Source organism: Triturus cristatus, chromosome 8 (assembly GCF_964204655.1).
Source record: "Triturus cristatus chromosome 8, aTriCri1.1, whole genome shotgun sequence".
Taxonomy (NCBI): Eukaryota; Metazoa; Chordata; class Amphibia; order Caudata; family Salamandridae; genus Triturus; species Triturus cristatus.
In genome coordinates, this window is record NC_140591.1 from 1,425,181,271 (window position 1) to 1,425,198,619 (window position 17,349).

Below are 17,349 nucleotides of genomic sequence, written 5' to 3' on the forward strand. Positions count from 1 at the left end.
TAGAAGGTGAGCCGTTCGTTAAGGTATGCTGGTCTGGCATTGTGGAGTGCTTTGTGCGCGTGGGTGAGGAGCTTGAAGGTGATCCTCTTGTGGACCGGGAGCCAGTGCAGGTCACTCAGGTGGGCGGTGATGTGGCTGTGGCGAGGGATTCCGAGGATGAGGCATGTGGAGGCGTTTTGTACGCGCTGGAGTCTTTTCTGGAGTTTGGCTGTGGTTCCTGCGTAGAGGGCATTGCCTTAGTCCAGCCTGCTGCTGATGAGGGCTTGGGTGACCGTCCTTCTGGTTTCGGTGGAGATCCATCTGTAGATTTTGCAGAGCATGCGGAGGGTAGTTGAAGTAGGAGGAGGAGACAGCGTTGACTTGCTGGGTCATGGAGATCGTTGAGTCCAGGATGAACCCCAGGTTCCGTGCGTGCGTGGTTGGTGGGTGTTGGGGCAGCTCCCAACGTGGCCGGCTACCAGGAGTCCTCCCATGCGGAGGGGCTGTGGCTGAGGATGAGGACCTCCATCTTGTCGGAGTTCAGCTTCAGATGGCTGGTCTTCATCCAGTCTGCAACGGCCTTCATTCCCTCTTGGAGGTTGGATTTGGCGGCGGCCGGGTCCTTGGTGAGGGAGAAGATCAGCTGGGTATCGTTGGCGTATGAGATTATGTTGAGGTGGTGTGATCGGACGATGTTGGCGAGAGGTGCCATGTAGATGTTGAAAAGGGTAGGGCTGAGGGATGATCCATAGGGTACGCCGCAGGTGATCGTGGTGGCTTCAGATCCGAATGGGGGAGGTGGACTCTCTGGGTTCTGCCGGTGAGAAAGGAGGTGACACATTTCAGGGTTTTGTCACGGATCTCTGCGTAGTGGAGGCGTGTGCCAAGGGTGTGGTGGCAGACATTGTCGAAGGCGGCCGAGAGTTCCAGGAGGATGAGGGCTGCGGTTTCACCGTTATCCAGCAGGGTTCTGATGTCATCGGTGGCAGCGATGAGGGCGGTTTCAGTGCTGTGATTGCTGCGGAAACTGGATTGGGAGGAGTCCAGGATGTTGTTCTCCTCCAGGAAGTGGGTCAGTTGTCTGTTGGCAGTCTTCTCAATGACATTTGCCGGGAATGGGAGCAGGGAGATGGGTCAAAAGTTCTTGAGGTCCTTTGGGTCCTCCTTGCACTTCTTGAGTAGGGAGTTTATCTCAGCGTGTTTCCAGCTCTCCGGGAATGTGTCGGTCTCAAAGGAGCTGTTGATGATCTTTCGGAGTTGGTGTGCGATGATGGAGCTCGCTTTGTTGAAGATGTGGTGGGGGCAGGGGTCGGAAGGTGAGCCGGAGTGGATGGTGTTCATTATTTTGATGGTGTCTTTGTCGTTGACGTTGTTCCAGGAGAGCAGGAGGTCGGTGTGTTTGGTGGGCATTGAGTCGGGGTGTTGGTGTCTGTCGTTGGTGTCTGGGTGCCGAAGCTGTTGCGAATGTCTGCGATCTTGCAGTGGAAGACGGTGGCCAGGTAGTCGCAGAGTTCTTGTGACGGCGGGATGTCATTGGAGCTGATGCTGGGTGTGGCAAGTTCTTTCACGATGTTGAAGAGCTCTTTGCTGTTGTGTGCATTGTTGTCGATGCATTCTTTGAAGGAGGTTCTTTTGGTGGATCGGATGAGTTGGTGGTACTTGCGTCTGGCGTTCACGAGGGCTGCGTGGTTGTCTGGAGTCTGGTCTTGGCGCCACTGCTTCTTGAGCCTTCGGCTGGTGTGCTTGGAATTCTGGAGGTTGGCGTTGAACCAGATGGCTCTTGTGTTGTTGCACCTGTTTGAGGGTTTTCTGATTGGGCGAGGGTGTTGGTGCAGTCATCAATCCATTGTCCGAAGTTGTGGGCTGCTGCGTTGTTGTCCGAGGGTTCGGATGGAATGTCTCGAGCGGGGATGGTAAGGAGCCGGTCTTCGGTGACTTTCTTCTAGCTGCGGTGTGGGAGTCGTTGTGGTTGGTTGTGCGCGGTGTGTTTCTCGAAGGAGAAGTGGATGCAGTGGTGGTCAGTCCAGTGGAGTTTGGTGGTGTGGCTTAAGGTAACTTGGTTGCTGGCAGAGAAGATGGGGTCAAGTGTGTGTCCGGCAGAGTGGGTGGGTGTTGTGACGAGCTGTTTGAGTCCGAGGTTGGCGATCAGGGTTGTGGAGTTGCTGTTGTTGGCATTCTCGAGGTGGAAGTTCAGATCTCCCAGGAGGATGTAGTCTGTGAAGGCGAGGGCGTGCGTGCGGATGAGGTTGGCGATGGAGTCGCTAAACTGTGGTCGGGGTCCCGGGGGTCTGTAGACAAGGGTTCCCCTGAGGGTGGTGTTGTGATCGACGTGGTTCTGGAAATGTAGGTGTTCAGCCATGCTGAGGGAGTCTTCGGTCTTGGTCGAAATGCTGATGGTGTTCCTGTGGATGGTGGTGAATCCTCCGCCAGTGCTTTTCTACCCCATCTCTTACATGCAGCACAGCACAGCAAGGTGTCTTGCTGCATTGTGCTCTGTGAACAAATTATAAATATAGGCCGAAGTATTTAACCTGTAGGTGGCAAGCATACATTTACAGTGTAGTTGAGAGCTAACCAGCTGACACCACACAGTTCAATCCTCAGATGAATAAATAAAAGTGGTTAATTTCCTTCCTGGGAATGGAAAACTAATGGTGCTAGGGAGTGTAACTGCTGCCAAACGCTATTCAGATTGGTTGCCAAAAAGCCAATCGGGGCCGGTGGAAAGTAAAGATGAGCTCTGAATGTTTTAGAGAGTTTGGATTGCTGATTCAGTCAGGGTTGCTTCGTTGTTAAAACTGTTCTGATTGGCTGCTGGACCTTGTATATAGTCTGCCTGTGATTGGATAGATGAGCTGGGACTATTCCCTACTATTGCAGCAGTCCATGGCTTGCGGTGAGATTCCTTCCATGACTTTTTCTGTCATCTGAAGTTATGCTAGAGTAGGCATATTTTCTAGATTGTCCACATCTAGACGGACACTGACGAATTTTGCTCATCCTATCCCAGAACTAGTCAGAAAATGAAAAGGAAAGCTGCACTAGTCTTGAAAGAAGACATTTTATGACATGCAAGCATACACCTCTTCTATATAGAGCCTTTTTTTATTGTTCCTATCCTTATTTTCTAAAGTGGTCATTTTATTTAGATGTCTTGTGAAAAATCAGTAATTATGTTCTATGTTGTCCACTCTTTAGGGCTACTTTGCAGTCTGTTATTAATGGCCTGGTGTTCATGTACGCCGTGGAGGAGATTAACAGAAACCCTACTCTCTTACCAAACCTCACGCTGGGGTACCATTTATTTGACTCCTGTGCTAGTGAGATGAAAGCTCTCCAGAGCACCCTGAGCATCATGTCCCAGCAAAGTGAGCCAGTTCCAAACTACAGGTGCCAGAGCAAGGACACTCTGGTGGGTTTCATCGGAGACACGTTCTCATCAACGACCTACTCCATGGCCCAACTCCTGGCGCTCTACAAGTACCCACAGGTAGGAGGATGCTTTACTTAATCTCTTTTATTATATTTTTTGAGGGGGGAGTCTAACCTCACCTGCCGCAGACATCAGAGCTTTGATATTTGCATATAAAATTATGGTCAAGATGCAAAACCTGCCAAGAAACTGACAAGGTGTAAATTAGACCAACCCATATCCTGTAACCTTGGGCTGGATTCAGCAAATTCCCAAGTTCTGCTGCTCGTCATGTAGGATCCTGTTTCTTCCACGGGGCCATATTGCAGGGACAAATTTGGAAGTGGAGGTCGGTCTTCATCCGATGTACCTTTGTGTGGAGTCTAGGAAGGTAGTAACAATTTATATTTTAACATTTCTGTAGACCATTTGGCCCCACAATAGAGACAAGGGTTCGGTAACTACGGGTAAGTGTATTTATTACAGCTTGATAAGCAATCAGTAAATCAGCAAAAGAAAAGGTATTATGGACATGATGCATTACAACAAGTAGGGGGGCGTGGCCAGGCCACTGACCAAGATGGCCTCGTGGCACTGAAGCTGCGTCGGACGCTGCAAGCTCATCCGCATTATCCCCACATTATGCTGTTTTGAACTGTGATTTCACTGCACCATCCGACAGCGGACTGGACTGTGCCCCGGTGCCTTTGTTGGAGTGCAGGAAGCTACTGAAGCCGGTTTTTCAGCTGCCGGAGAATTGAGGAGCTTGACTCGCCTGGGCCGCGATCGGCCCTATCATCCCAACGGCCTGCCTGAGAGTGTCCCGGAGGCCGTGCCCACCAGATTCCTGTGGAGTTTGTGGTAAGAGCACCGGGTGCAGACTTTCCTTTGTGCCCTCCCTCCCCCGTTGTAATCTTCAACAGTTAAGCAGCGACCTTGTCTGCTTCAGCAGGGTGCTGCGCCACACATCTGCGTATCCTGGAGGCCAGCGGGGCCTGGGCCCATGGGTGGGCCTGGGAGGCGACCACCCAGTCACCGCAGGGGTGTTAGGGGGGGAGGTGAGCTGAAGATCTAGGCATGTCCCACACCCGGCTGCCCCCACGCTGTGTTCCAGTACTCTGGCTGGCCTATTTCATAACAAAAACCAGCAGGCCAAGCGAAGCATATTGCCGGGAACAGGAGGGCCCTGAACTGCCCATGAGACCATTATGCCTGCATCTGCCAAGTGGCTTTATTCCGCACAGCTGCACAATGTTGAAGTGCTCGCTGGGACTGCACAGTCACCCATCTTACTGTCGGACTCGGATCGCTTTTGCTGAGTCTGCCCGTCGGCACATAAGTGGCGCTATCTGCTTGCGGACGCGCCCCCCCAGTAGGCTTGACTTGGGGGTTATGCATTTACAGTGACTCTCCCCCATGAGCTGCATAACGGTGGGCTGGTCCAATATCCAGCGGAAACTCTTGGGGTTGAGGAGCGCCGTGCCGGCTCACAACAATACCACGAGATTGGGCCTGTCCTGCTCATATGCACTGTGGCCTGTGGCGCACAGCGGTTTTAACATTCTGACGCTCAGCAGTTTCCTTAACTGTGACAGCCCAATCCACTGCACAACCATATTTGTTTCCCACACCAATTCTGGGCCTGGCCTCTAGACAAAATTGCCAGCGGTGCCTGATGGACTCTGAGATCTGTTTTTTTTGTTGTTAATCCTTGTTTGCTTTGCGGCACTGCTTCCACCACGCACCGGCTCATCTTTGCATGACATCACCTTCCTGATACTCCCCTGCGGGTGGGTTGTAGCCTTTTTGCAGAGCCTGCCAGGTTATTTACACAGCCACTCTGTGCATCACTGTTTATACGCTGGCCGGGGTGCTCCATTACTCAGAGTTGTTTAGGGCGTTCACTAACATCCACGTTCTATTTCCCTGACCGCCCCACGCAGCGGCATGGGCCGCAGAGACCCGAAACAAAAGACCCTACCATTTGAAAAGATAGCTGAGAAGACGCAAGACGGGGGATCAGAAATGGCAGAAGGGGGTCAGGGTTCTGTACACAGCGGGGACCCGACAGCCCAGTCAGCATCGCTATTACAGGAAATAAGGGCGGGCTTTAGAGCTCTGGAAGGCCGATTTGACACCCTAAATAAACGGGTCGAGTGCCTGGGGGCCAAGATCCAGGTTCATGACAGACGCTTAGATGTCGCGGAGGCCAGGATCTCCGATATCGAAGATGGCAAGGCACAATCCCTTAAAAGGTTAGAACACATCAAGCGTATTCTCAAGGATGTGTCCTTTAAAAACGAGGACCTTGAAGCACGCAGCTGGCGTAATAATATACGCATTTTAGGGGTTCCTGAATCGGCGAACACTGGGCGCATTGACCTCTGAGTCCGTCCTCATTGACATGTTTGGTAGGGAGACATTCATCCCTGGCTTTGTAGAAGAGCGGGCACACCGTACATTGGGCCCCAGACCCAACACGGGCTGTCCCCCAGGCCCATTATTGCCCGGATCATAACCTACTGTGACCGTGATACTGCCCTACGCCTCACAAGGGAGCATGACGACACTACGTGGCAGGGTTTAAAACTGTCACTCTACCCTGATTTCACAATAATGGTGCAGGAAGCCTGCCGTAAATACAATGGGGCCAAGGCCGCCATTCGAAACTTGGGCCTAAAATACGGCATGCTTTATCCTGCAAGGTTGCAGGTGGACATCAACGGCTGGGCCCGCATTTTTAACACACCTACTGAAGCACAGGAGCTCTGCCATTCGTATAAACAGAACTATAGCCAGACGAGGGCGGTTGATGCGGGGTCCTCCCCCCGTGCAGCGGCTCCAATGCAAGCATTGAACTAACAAGGACACTGGATAATGGTCTATGATTATGCACTAATATATATTGGTGTAGTGTGATTTCTTGGGATAATTTAATATGTAGACAGGTATTATATTCAATAGCTAGGCGTCCGACGTGACGTTGCTGACCCTCACGGTTTACGCCATTGGCATGTTTCTCTCGAAGCAGGTGCATCATTTTGTTTATATTTTGTTCCAACTTGGATGTTTCCTTGATGCTACATTTCGGTGTCTTATGGGGTTTTGTCCTCACTATACAGGAAGTGAGGCTGGGTGGGGGGAGGTTAGGCTTCATACAAAAATGTTTTTGTTTAATCACTGCTATGCTCACTGTACTATTTGCTTTTTCGTTATGGCTTATTGACTGCCACAAATTAACCAAGCACATTAGATGGCCAAGTTAGGTAATGAAAGCGGCACCTCTGGTTTGTCCCTACTTTCTTGGAACATTAGGGGTCTTAACAACACCCGAAAACAAAAAACATTTTAGTCATTATCTCCAACGACACAATGTAGATATTGCTTTTTTACAGGAGATGCATTTACCCAAATCTGATTCCACTCAGTTTGCCCTGGGTTGGGAGCGGCACAGATACTGCTCCAATTTTAGCAACTATGCTAGGGGTACCGCAATTCTGAATCAAAAACGGGTGCCATTCCACTTACACGCGTGCATTGGCGACAGTGAGGGTCGTTACACGATTGTAACTGTGAAACTGATGGGCCACACTATTGCACTAATATGTGTTTATGCCCAAAACATTGACTGTCCCGAATTTTTCCACACCTTACATGCCCAACTCGCAAAGCACAACTCAGTTAGTCTGGTTGTTGGAGAGGGATTCCAACTTACTCTTAAATCCTGCATTGGATAGCACCTCCACTTCCCATGGCACCAAACCACGATCACATCAGGCCCTCCTGGACCTCTGCAAAAAAAGTTCCCTTGTTGACATATGGCGCCAGCGAAATCCCCTCACGACTGCCTACACGCATTACTCAGGCCAACATAATACATGGACGCGGATCGACTACTGGCTCATATCTCAGGACATTTGCACCTGGTATAATTCCATAACAAGTCTCCCTAGAACACACTCCGACCATTCCACCGTACTCCTCCATGTCATGGTCCCCAGACCAGACGGATATGAGCTGCAGTGGTGTTTTCCGGGTCGGGCCCTCAATGATGACTTATTTTACTCTGAGGTGCAGGAGGCCATTGTAGACTATTTTAACATAAACACGGGCTCAGTGGACACTTGGGTGGTATTGTGGGAGGCTTTTAAAGCCTACATTCGGGGTGTCTGCATCTCCAAACACGCCGGAGTGCTCAAAGACCTTCGAGTGACTCTCGCTCGCTTAGAGCAGGAACTTGCCGCATTTGAAGGTGATTCCCTCCTTTTCTCCGGTCCAGACACACCGAAGTGTCGGCTTGCCCTCCTCACTGAATACAGAGACTTCGCTGACCGTGAGATTCTTTTTCTCGGCAAATACCAAACAGCTCTCCGATATGAGGAGGGTGAGAGACGCGGCCACACATTGATGCAGATGCTTAGGCCCCCATATAGCAAAGCATATTTCACGACTTTGCGATCCCCCACGGTCATATGCTCACTGACTCTGTTGAGATCTGGAACTGTTTTTTTGGGAATTTTACACCACACAGTACACTTCTAGGGCCGCAAACGACTCCAAGGCTCAGGAAGATTATCTGTCCAAGATCGCATTGGTTTATTTAGAAAAACACATGCAGGAATTCCTGTCTGAGCCCTTTTATGAAGAGGAGATTATTGGCACAATTGAGGCCCTCAGGGGCTCCAATGTGCCGGGCCTTGATGGCTTCACCGGGGATTTTTATAAATCCTACAAGGATTTCCTAGCGCCTCGACTGCTTGAGGTTTATGCAGAGACCTTGAGAGGAAAATATTTTCTTCTACACTTCGGGAAGCGGTCATCATTTTGTTGCCTAAACCTGGTAGGGACCCCACACTTTGCGGCTCATATAAACCTTTATCGCTACTCAATCTAGATTACAAAATTCTGGCCAAAATGATTGCCCTCCGTTTGTCGCAATTGATGGAGTTTATTATTTCACCCGCTCAGTCGGGATTTGTCCCTCACAGATCGACTTCTTTAAACCACAGGACACTGTTTGCTATTCTGCATAGAATTAACCCTGAGACCCCGGCTGCAGCGGTACTGTTGGATGCTGAGAAGGCTTTTGACTCCCTGAAGTGGCCCTTCTTCGTATCCATCATGCGGCAGATGGGTAAGCCCAAGTTATTTGTGGCAAACACGGAACTGCTATACAGCTGCCCTATGGCGAGAATACGCTTGAATGGCTCATTGTCCCGTTCCTTCTCCTTGTCCCGGGGAACCAGGCAGGGCTGCCCCTTATTGCCCCTATTTTTCATACTTGCCATGGACCCCTTGGTCCGGCATTTTCAAGAGAAGCATTTACATAGGGGCCTACAATTCAACACAGGCCCCTGCTGGTATCTCTTTACGCCGACGACGTTATCCTCTATGTCAGGGAACCACAGATTAATCTTGAACCCTTGATCAGAGAGACGATCGGATTTGGTTTATACTCTGACCTAAATATCAATTGGTGTAAATCAGTTGTATTCCCCCTGACCCCTGTCACAGTGCGATGGAAATGTGAATTCCCACTTGACTGGTGTACTGATTCTACCAGGTATTTGGGCATTCTGTAACGTGGTCCTCTGGGGTGGGATATGGACGAACCATCAGGAAGGTCGTAACACTTGACAAATGTTTTTATATCTTTTGGCTTGGATGTCTAGATTTCATTTAATTATCGTTGCATACAACATGATACCATGTTGTATGCAACTCATGCACTCATGTTGATTTTGATGTAATGTCAAAGAACAGTAAATAAAGTTAAAAACAAAAAGCATTACAACAAGTAAATTAATGCATCAGTGAGGATTGTGGCTAGACAATAGAGGCCAAAAAAGAGTGTGGTTGGAATAACCCAAATACAAAAGAATACAATTCAATGTACAGCTTAAAGACTCTGCTCCTCCTTCCTCACCATAAATAAAGCTAAGAGTCATCTAATGGGAATTCCAAATCTAAATTTGGGGATGGGAGTTGTAGTGTGAGCGGACACAATACACCTCACACAGGATGTCCTGAGTTATCTGCTTATTGGCTGTACGTTTATGCTGAATAGCATTCTTTACCGAAAATTACTCCATCTCAGACACAATTTGCACTCCATTATCGAAGACAATTTCTTTGGGACAACCTTCCCTCATAAACAACTTCTGTAAAGATTTAATATCAGCATACATTGTAGGCTCCTATATGAAATCTACCTCCCACCATTTCCTGTAGTAATCCGCTATACCTCAAGCAAACTTGGATATTTGTGGTAAAATGTTGAATGGACCTATCAAATCGATAGCCAATTTTGACCATGCCCCAAAAGGTAACACACTGGGCTGTAGTGTCATAGTCTTAATCTTCATGCTTTTGTCACTATTAGCACAAATGACACATGTTCTAACATTGGCAACGATCTCAGAGTCCATACCAGGCCACCAATAACTCTCTCTGATCTTCCTTTTAGCAATGGTTTGTTACAGATGACCCTCATGCTGATCTAAATAATCTTGTGTCTTAACCCACTGGAGGGAATTAACTTATCAAGTCCAATCAGCATGTCAGGTCCGTTCCAATGAGATCCCCTAAATTCCGCCATATTTGTTCTTCAGTTCTTAGAGGTCATCAGTTACTATACCAGATTCTTAAGATGCTTGCCTTGCAGTTTGGAGTCCCTTTTATTTCAGTGCCTGTGTTTTTGGCTTACACGGAATTCTAAGATGGCCACCTGTTAGGTTGCGGTTGGCCGGTCTAGTGATCAGCAGTGTTTTCAATCACAGCTGCCCTCACCCATCCTCGCGCTATCTATTGCGCACTTCAACTGTAGAAACTTGGGTAGCAGTCGCATTCCAAGTTCGCTGCTGCTAGCTTCTCTTCTGAATAATTCCCGCATTTCCAGTCTTGTGAAACTCGGCGCGGGAAAGAAAACTGATTAGGTTTGTCAGCGGCTTTGGTAAGTCATATTGTTACCATTTCCGCTTGTGGATAAGGAGTCAGAAATATTCAAGGATTCCTCAGAGTTCTTGTGGAGGAGAGTAGCGGTTCATGGTTTGTCCCTTATAACCATTGACCGCGTTATTGTTTAGAAGAAGTCTATACCTGGAAACTCTGTTATTTTTCTTTCCTTGGCCTGCATGTTGCAGCAATATGTTGTCAGCAAAGACAATTCCTCATTGACTTCCAAAGAATTATTGATATAAAGGACTAGAGAATTTAGTCAGTATAACCGTTTAGTTATTTAGGTTATTCAGGGCAAGAGACTTATAAGACTTCTCTGAGACACATAGAGAAGGAGTGACTCTTCATTGTAGTGCATAATAAAGTGACAATTAAATACAAGGATTGGGTGCACCAGTGGGAGCAGCGGTCCAGAAAGACAGTGTTATCAAAAGATTTCTTCAAGTAAATATGGATATATATATATGTATATATATATATATTCACAGAAAAAACCATAGGTTTCAGGCACGTTATAGTTAGGAATTAGCATTTAAAAAACCTCAGAAATTCACAGAAAAAACCATAGGTTTCAGGGGTGTTATAGTTAGCTGGACTTTTCACTTGTACAAAACCATTGAAATTCCCCCGTTATAGTTAGTTCAGCTAACTATAACTCGCGCGCCCGCAATGCACTGCTGATGACGTCACATATTACATCACTCATGACATGGTCAGTGACATCACTCATGACATCACTGATGACATCTCAAATGACATCACTGATGACATCACTGATGACATCATCCAGTGAATGTGTGTTTTTCTGAAAATTTAATATGTTTTATATATGTGTATCTCAAGGTCGATGGAAGATAAATGTTTATATAAGTGTCTAAATGGATGATTTGTTTTTGAAAAATTGATTGTGTAACTGACTGATTAAGTGTATCATAGTGAATACATGGCTTAGCGAGTAATGTTTAAATATGTAAATATCTGTATCAGTCTCTCACTTTGTGTATAAGTGGCTGCATGGGTTGGTGAGTAGCTACATGGGTGTGTATATAGGTTATTAGTTGGTTTTTTGAGTATCAGTCTGAGTGTCTGCATGGTTCGGTGGGGGGTATTACGTAGTGCATAGGTGCATGAATGAGTGACTCACTGTTTGTATGTGTTGAAGACAGCATGTGTGCAGGACTGTATGGGTGGATGAGTGTGTGTATGGGTGTGTTAGTGAGTGAATGACTGTCTCAATAGTGTCTTTATGAGTAACTACATATGTTTTAAACTATTATATGTGACTATTGGTGTATATAAGTGAGTATATGTGAGAGTGAGAGATTGAAAGAGTTCCTGTATGAATAAGTATGTGTTTCTATAAGTGATTGTTTAAAAGACTAAGTATGTGTAAGTTTCCGTAGAAGTAAGTGTGGTGGTGTGTGTATAACTGTATATGCAAGTAAATGTATGTTTGATTCTTTATTAGCATGAGTGACTATGTGTGTGAGTAACTCTATGGATGAGTGGCATTGTGTAACAGGATGTATAGGTGTATGAGTACATATGATGAGTGAGTACATGTATGAGTGACTGTATAGGACTGTTGGTGAATGAGTGGATGTGTATTTGGATCTTAGAATTACTGAAGAGGTTGTTGTAACTGGTATTGGTATGTCCATTGTTTTTAAAATTTTAGTCTCTATTTTTGAATGTGTGTATCAAAGGTTATATTAGGGTCGGAGGAGGTCTGCCACTCTATCACAAGGATGATGTCATCAGTGATGTCATTTGAGATGTCATCAGTGATGTCATGAGTGATGTCACTGACCATGTCATGAGTGATGTAATATGTGACGTCATCAGCAGTGCATTGCGGGCGCGCGAGTTATAGTTAGCTGAACTAACTATAACGGGGGAATTTCAATGGTTTTGTACAAGTGAAAAGTCCAGCTAACTATAACACCCCTGAAACCTATGGTTTTTTCAGTGAATTTCTGAGGTTTTTTAAATGCTAATTCCTAACTATAACGTGCCTGAAACCTATGTTTTTTTCTGTGAATTTCAAAGGTTTTTTAAATGCTAATTTCTAACTATGCCTACAGAGATAGGACATGTGAAGAAAGAAGAAAAAATGCACAGAAAGAAAAAAAAGAAGTGCAGAAAGAAGCAACAGAAGTCCTCAAAGACGAAGAAAAGTGCAGGAAGAAGGATAACGTGCAGAAAGAACAAAAAGAAGAGCAGAAAGAAGCCTTGTTGCAAAATCATCCTGTACCCTCAACTTTTTCAGACAGATACTGGTGGTAACTGAGTCTGACTAACCAGTCCTAGAGCCAGTGCTATGTTAAAAGACACTTAGAATACAGTGAAAACACCTACATACACTAGGGAACATTATGCGTTGGGGTCCCCCTGTGATTAGCATGACCTCCTCTGTAAGCCCCTAGTATATAATAGGGCAGGGGGATTAAAACTACCTTAAAACAGGCCACAGGGCGTTTTTGCACACGTTAACTCAGCCCCCGCCCCCTCCCTTCACCACTGTGTAAACACGCCCTGTGTCCGTTTTTAGTTGGGAGATTAAGTTCATTTGAATCCTGAGGGTCCCTAGGATCCAACTAGCCCACTAGGTACCTCCAGTAAGTGCCACAGAGCTGCGTTGCAGAGAGGTGTAAAAAGTGGCACGGCCTGGACCACCTCTCTGCAATGCAGCTCAGTGGCGCTTACTGGAAGCACTTGGTGGGCTAGTTAGCCCCCAGGAGCCCTCAGTATTGAAGGGAAATTTTATCCCCAATTTAAAACGTGCCATAGTGCGTGTTTGCACACGTCACCTCAGGCCCCGTCCCCTCCCTTCACCACTGTGTAAACGCGCCCTGTGGCTGTTCTAAGTTGAGAGATTAAGTCCACTTGAATCCTAAGGGTCCCTAGGGTCAAACTAGACCATAGGTAACTCCAGTAAGCGCCACAGAGCTGCGTTGCAGAGAGGTGTAAAAAGGGGCTTGGCCTCAGAACACCTGTCTGCAGCGCAGCTCCCTGGCGCATACTGGAGATGCCTGTTGGGCTAGTTGGCCCTCAGGGACCCTCAGTATTGAAGAGGAATTAATTCCCCAATTTACCATTCGCCAGGGGGCGCGTTTGCAGAGTGCTGCAAGGAAGGGGCGTGGCCTCCGGCACAATGCCGGTCTTTTATTTATTTTAATTTTTTAAGAAGGGGGGCTGTGTGGTTCCCCTTCTTATTCTAATTTTTTGGCCCTGATGACCCCATCCCCCAGGGCCTGTCTCCTAATTATATTTTTTTGACCCCAATCCCCAGGGCCGGCCACTGTTTTTTATTATTTAAAAAAAATATATATTTATTGACACACCTAGGACATGCTGGACAAACGTACGTACCTATCACCATGACGATTTGCGTGATATTCATTAAAAGGCGACTATGCATACAATGAATCCACGTGGAATGTATTTACACCACTAGCGAAGCTCTGACATGTCTGATACCCTACCGTGCCTAATCCCGGTAGACACCCTTGTCGTTTATTTATACAAACATGGGTAGCTATTGACGGGCACATTTAATACACATGCACACCAAGCCATTCAAAGGGGATTCGACAAAAATGCGACCAAAACTATGCAAGAAACCCCCCTCACGGTTAATAAAACACACATCCACTGCCGGATGTGTAATACTTTTTATTTTACTCTCTGGAAAGGGGACGAACATCACTTGAGAGTCACAGCGCGCTCCTGGCAGAGCCCAATGCTGTGTTACGCCCACCATTGCCTGCTGAGTGCCACACACCTCTGTGTTGTATTCCACTAGCTAGTGCATATGCTATGACACTCTCTAGCCCATGTGCACTGTAACACCACCCCGTGAATATGTCATGCCACACTTGTCTTCGCACGGGTTATATTGCCCCATCTAACGTGCCTTCCTCGATGCCTATGTTATAACGCACAGTGCTATGCCATACATATTACAATCTGGGATCCATATCTTTGTCACAGTGCATATGCAACGTTACACTCCCGAGCACATATTTTATATTACAACTTTAGAGACTAGTTAGGTTACACAACACTGCCCTGTGCATATTACACTCCAAGGCGCATAACGCATAGCACGCGCTAGTGCCTGTGCTATCTCGCGCTCTCCAATGAATCTGTAATTGCGCACAATGTATTGCATATTATATTTCACGCCCGGTTCATCTTATATCACACTTTTTGGTGCATAGTTTATACCATACACTATATCTAGTTTTCATTTTCAATCGTGCTCTCAGGACTATGTTCTATATACCACTGTGTTCACCTACCCTTTTCACGGGCATTACATTTTGCGATAGGGGGTGGAGGGTCAGGGGGTGTTTCTGCCAAGTGAGCCCAGAGTCACAGTCACAAACGTCCTCTTCTTCCTGAATAAAAGTGAGATTATGCTGCATACTTGTTCATATTTTAAGTAGTTCGCACAGACACATGTTTTAAAAACAATAAAGTTCCTAATACCCGCCTTCTCTGAACAGTTAGCTTGCTGCCCCATCCCCCTCCTCCCTATCCTCTGTTGAGTGAATCCATGGACTAGCCTCCTCCCTCCTGCCATGCATGGTCTGATGTGCTGCCACTGCCCTCAATTTAGTATGATGTACCAGTCCACTCCTCCTGCCCTCCATTGCCCAATTCTATGCCCCATCATTGACCTCCTGCTTAAACTCTGTGCTTAGCTTGCTGCCCCTATTCTCCTTCCCCCTGCCCTCCGATGTCTTTGCGCATGCCCCTGCTCCATCCTTTTTGCCCACCATGTTCCATGGACCTGCCACTCCTATCTACTCTGATTGTTCTGTTGAGCTGCCACTCCCCTCCCACCTGCCTAGCATTGTCAGATGACTGTAACCTGTCCCTGCCACCTCCACCCTGCCTGTCCACATGCCATGCCCCTATCCTCTTCCTCCTGTCCTACATGGTCCATTGTACTGCCACACCCTTCTGCCCTCCCTGGTCTGTTGTGCTGCAACTGCTTCTCCTGCCTGCCCCGTGCGGTCTGTTGTGAGGCCCCTTCCCATGAACTTTCTTGTCTGTGCACAGGTCCTGACCCTCCCTTCTATCCTCCATCGTCCTTTGTGCATGCCCCTGCACCCTCCTTCTTGCCCATCATAGCCATTGTGCTGCCACTAACCCTCCCACTTGCCATGCATGTTCTTCTGTGCTGCCATGGCCCCTCCTACCTTCCCTGTGTGGTCAGTTAGCTGCCCCTGACCCCCTCCCACCTTCCCTCCATGGTCTGTGTGTATGCCATCACAGTCTCAGTGTTGCTCTTCATGGTGTGTCTTGCTTCTAGTGCCCATCCTGCCTGACCTCCATGGCTATCTTGCTGCTCCTGCCCTGCCCCCTTGCCCCCAGCCCTCTGTTTACATGTGCAGACCCCTACTCCCTCCCTCCTGGCTTGTCTGTTCCATTGTAATGCCCCTGATCCGTCCCTCCTGCCCTTTATGGTCTGTTACGCTGCAGCTTTCTCTCCTGTCTGTCCATTATGGTCAGCTAGCTACCATTGCCTCTTGCCCCCTCTGTTCTCTGTTGTCCATGTGCATGGTCCTGACCCCTCCCTCTTGCTTTCTATGGATTGTTGTGCTGCACTCCCGTCCCGCATGCCCTGTGTGGTGTATTGTGCTGCTGCAAACCCTGATGCCTGCCCTGCAGGGTCAGTTTGGTGCACCTCTCCATGTCCCTCCTGTCCTCTGTTATCCAAGTCCATGTCCCTACCCCATTTCCTTCCATGATCCAATGTACCATACTTGCGAACATTCTGAACTTGGTAAGTGGGAGATTTTGAAAAAAAACTGGGGTATTGATTTTCCCCTTTGAGTTACATTGAAAAAGAGGAGATTGTAGACAGGAGACAGATCAAATAAAGCCCATTTGAGCTTAAAAACATTGGACGTTTCCTGGCTGAATCGGGTCTGTTGGCATGTATGGTTGTACTACCATTGCCTCTTCCTTCTGCCCACAATGGTCTATTACATTGCCACAGCCTCTCTTGCAAGTCCTGTATTGTTGGTTTGTTGCCCCTGCCCCCCTTTCCACTGTCCTCCATAGTCTGTTGTGCTGCCACGGCCCTTCCTGCCTGCTCAGTGTGGTTACATTGTTGCCTTTGCACCCTTCTACCTGCCTTCAATTTTCAGAGTCCGTGCCCCTGGCCTCTGCCTCTCAACAGTATCCTAATGAACAACTAGATTGCTAACATTCTATATTTATTACAAAAGTGTGGAACGCCTGACGTCATCTTGATGTAATCAAAACTGTAATACCTAGAGCATTTCCTTTAGAAATTACATATATGAGAGGGTCTTATTGGCATCAAAATTATGGTTAGTGCTCTAAAAGACTAAAATAAGGACATATTTTCTGAGTTTTCAAATAGCGACAAAGCACTTTTAAATTCTTTGTTATCTTTATGTTTTTTATCCAGTTGACCACTTGATTGAATGTTGCACTTAGGGGATAGGATGTGGTGTTACTTCCAGAACTGCAGACTTTGCAACTGGGGAACCAGGTTGGAGTTTCTGCTTCAGCTCGTCATTCTGTGATTCTGGTCAAATCACTTAGTCTCCCCATGTCTACAACCAAAATGAATTTGTTCTTGTGTGATGTAACCAATGCTCATGTAAAGCACTCCAATACCTGACAAGTCTGCACTATATAACACTGCAAAAACACAAAATAATAAGTGTTTTGCACACTTCTGTCATTGGGCTATATTTGGGCTACATCTGGGTGATGTTGGGCTCTTTTGTCTCCGGTGGCCATCTTGGGAGATTTATTTGTTATGAAGATTCCTAATTTCCTCATGTACTGCAGTCTCCTCAGTAGGAAATGCTTTCAGTTTTTTACTTTGATTCCATCATGAAGGTATTCAGATATGTCACACATTTGCCATAAATTCTGAATGTTAGCACTCTAGTTGTTCATTAGATCACTGTAGTAAAACTACTGTTCACCATGGAAGTCTGCTCCTGGTA

At 47.1% G+C, this 17,349-nt stretch overlaps 1 protein-coding gene across 1 annotated transcript in view; it reads left to right on the forward strand.

Annotated features, from left to right (window-relative positions):
- The window catches only part of LOC146805865 (vomeronasal type-2 receptor 116-like), a 201,123-nt gene that overhangs the window by 87,978 nt on the left and 95,796 nt on the right, over positions 1–17,349 (forward strand). Inside the window, exon 2 of the mRNA XM_085623192.1 lies at positions 3,178–3,469. Within this exon, the coding sequence (XP_085479318.1) occupies positions 3,215–3,469 (255 nt within the window). The 5' untranslated portion in view covers positions 3,178–3,214. The remainder of the gene's footprint in view (positions 1–3,177; positions 3,470–17,349) is intronic.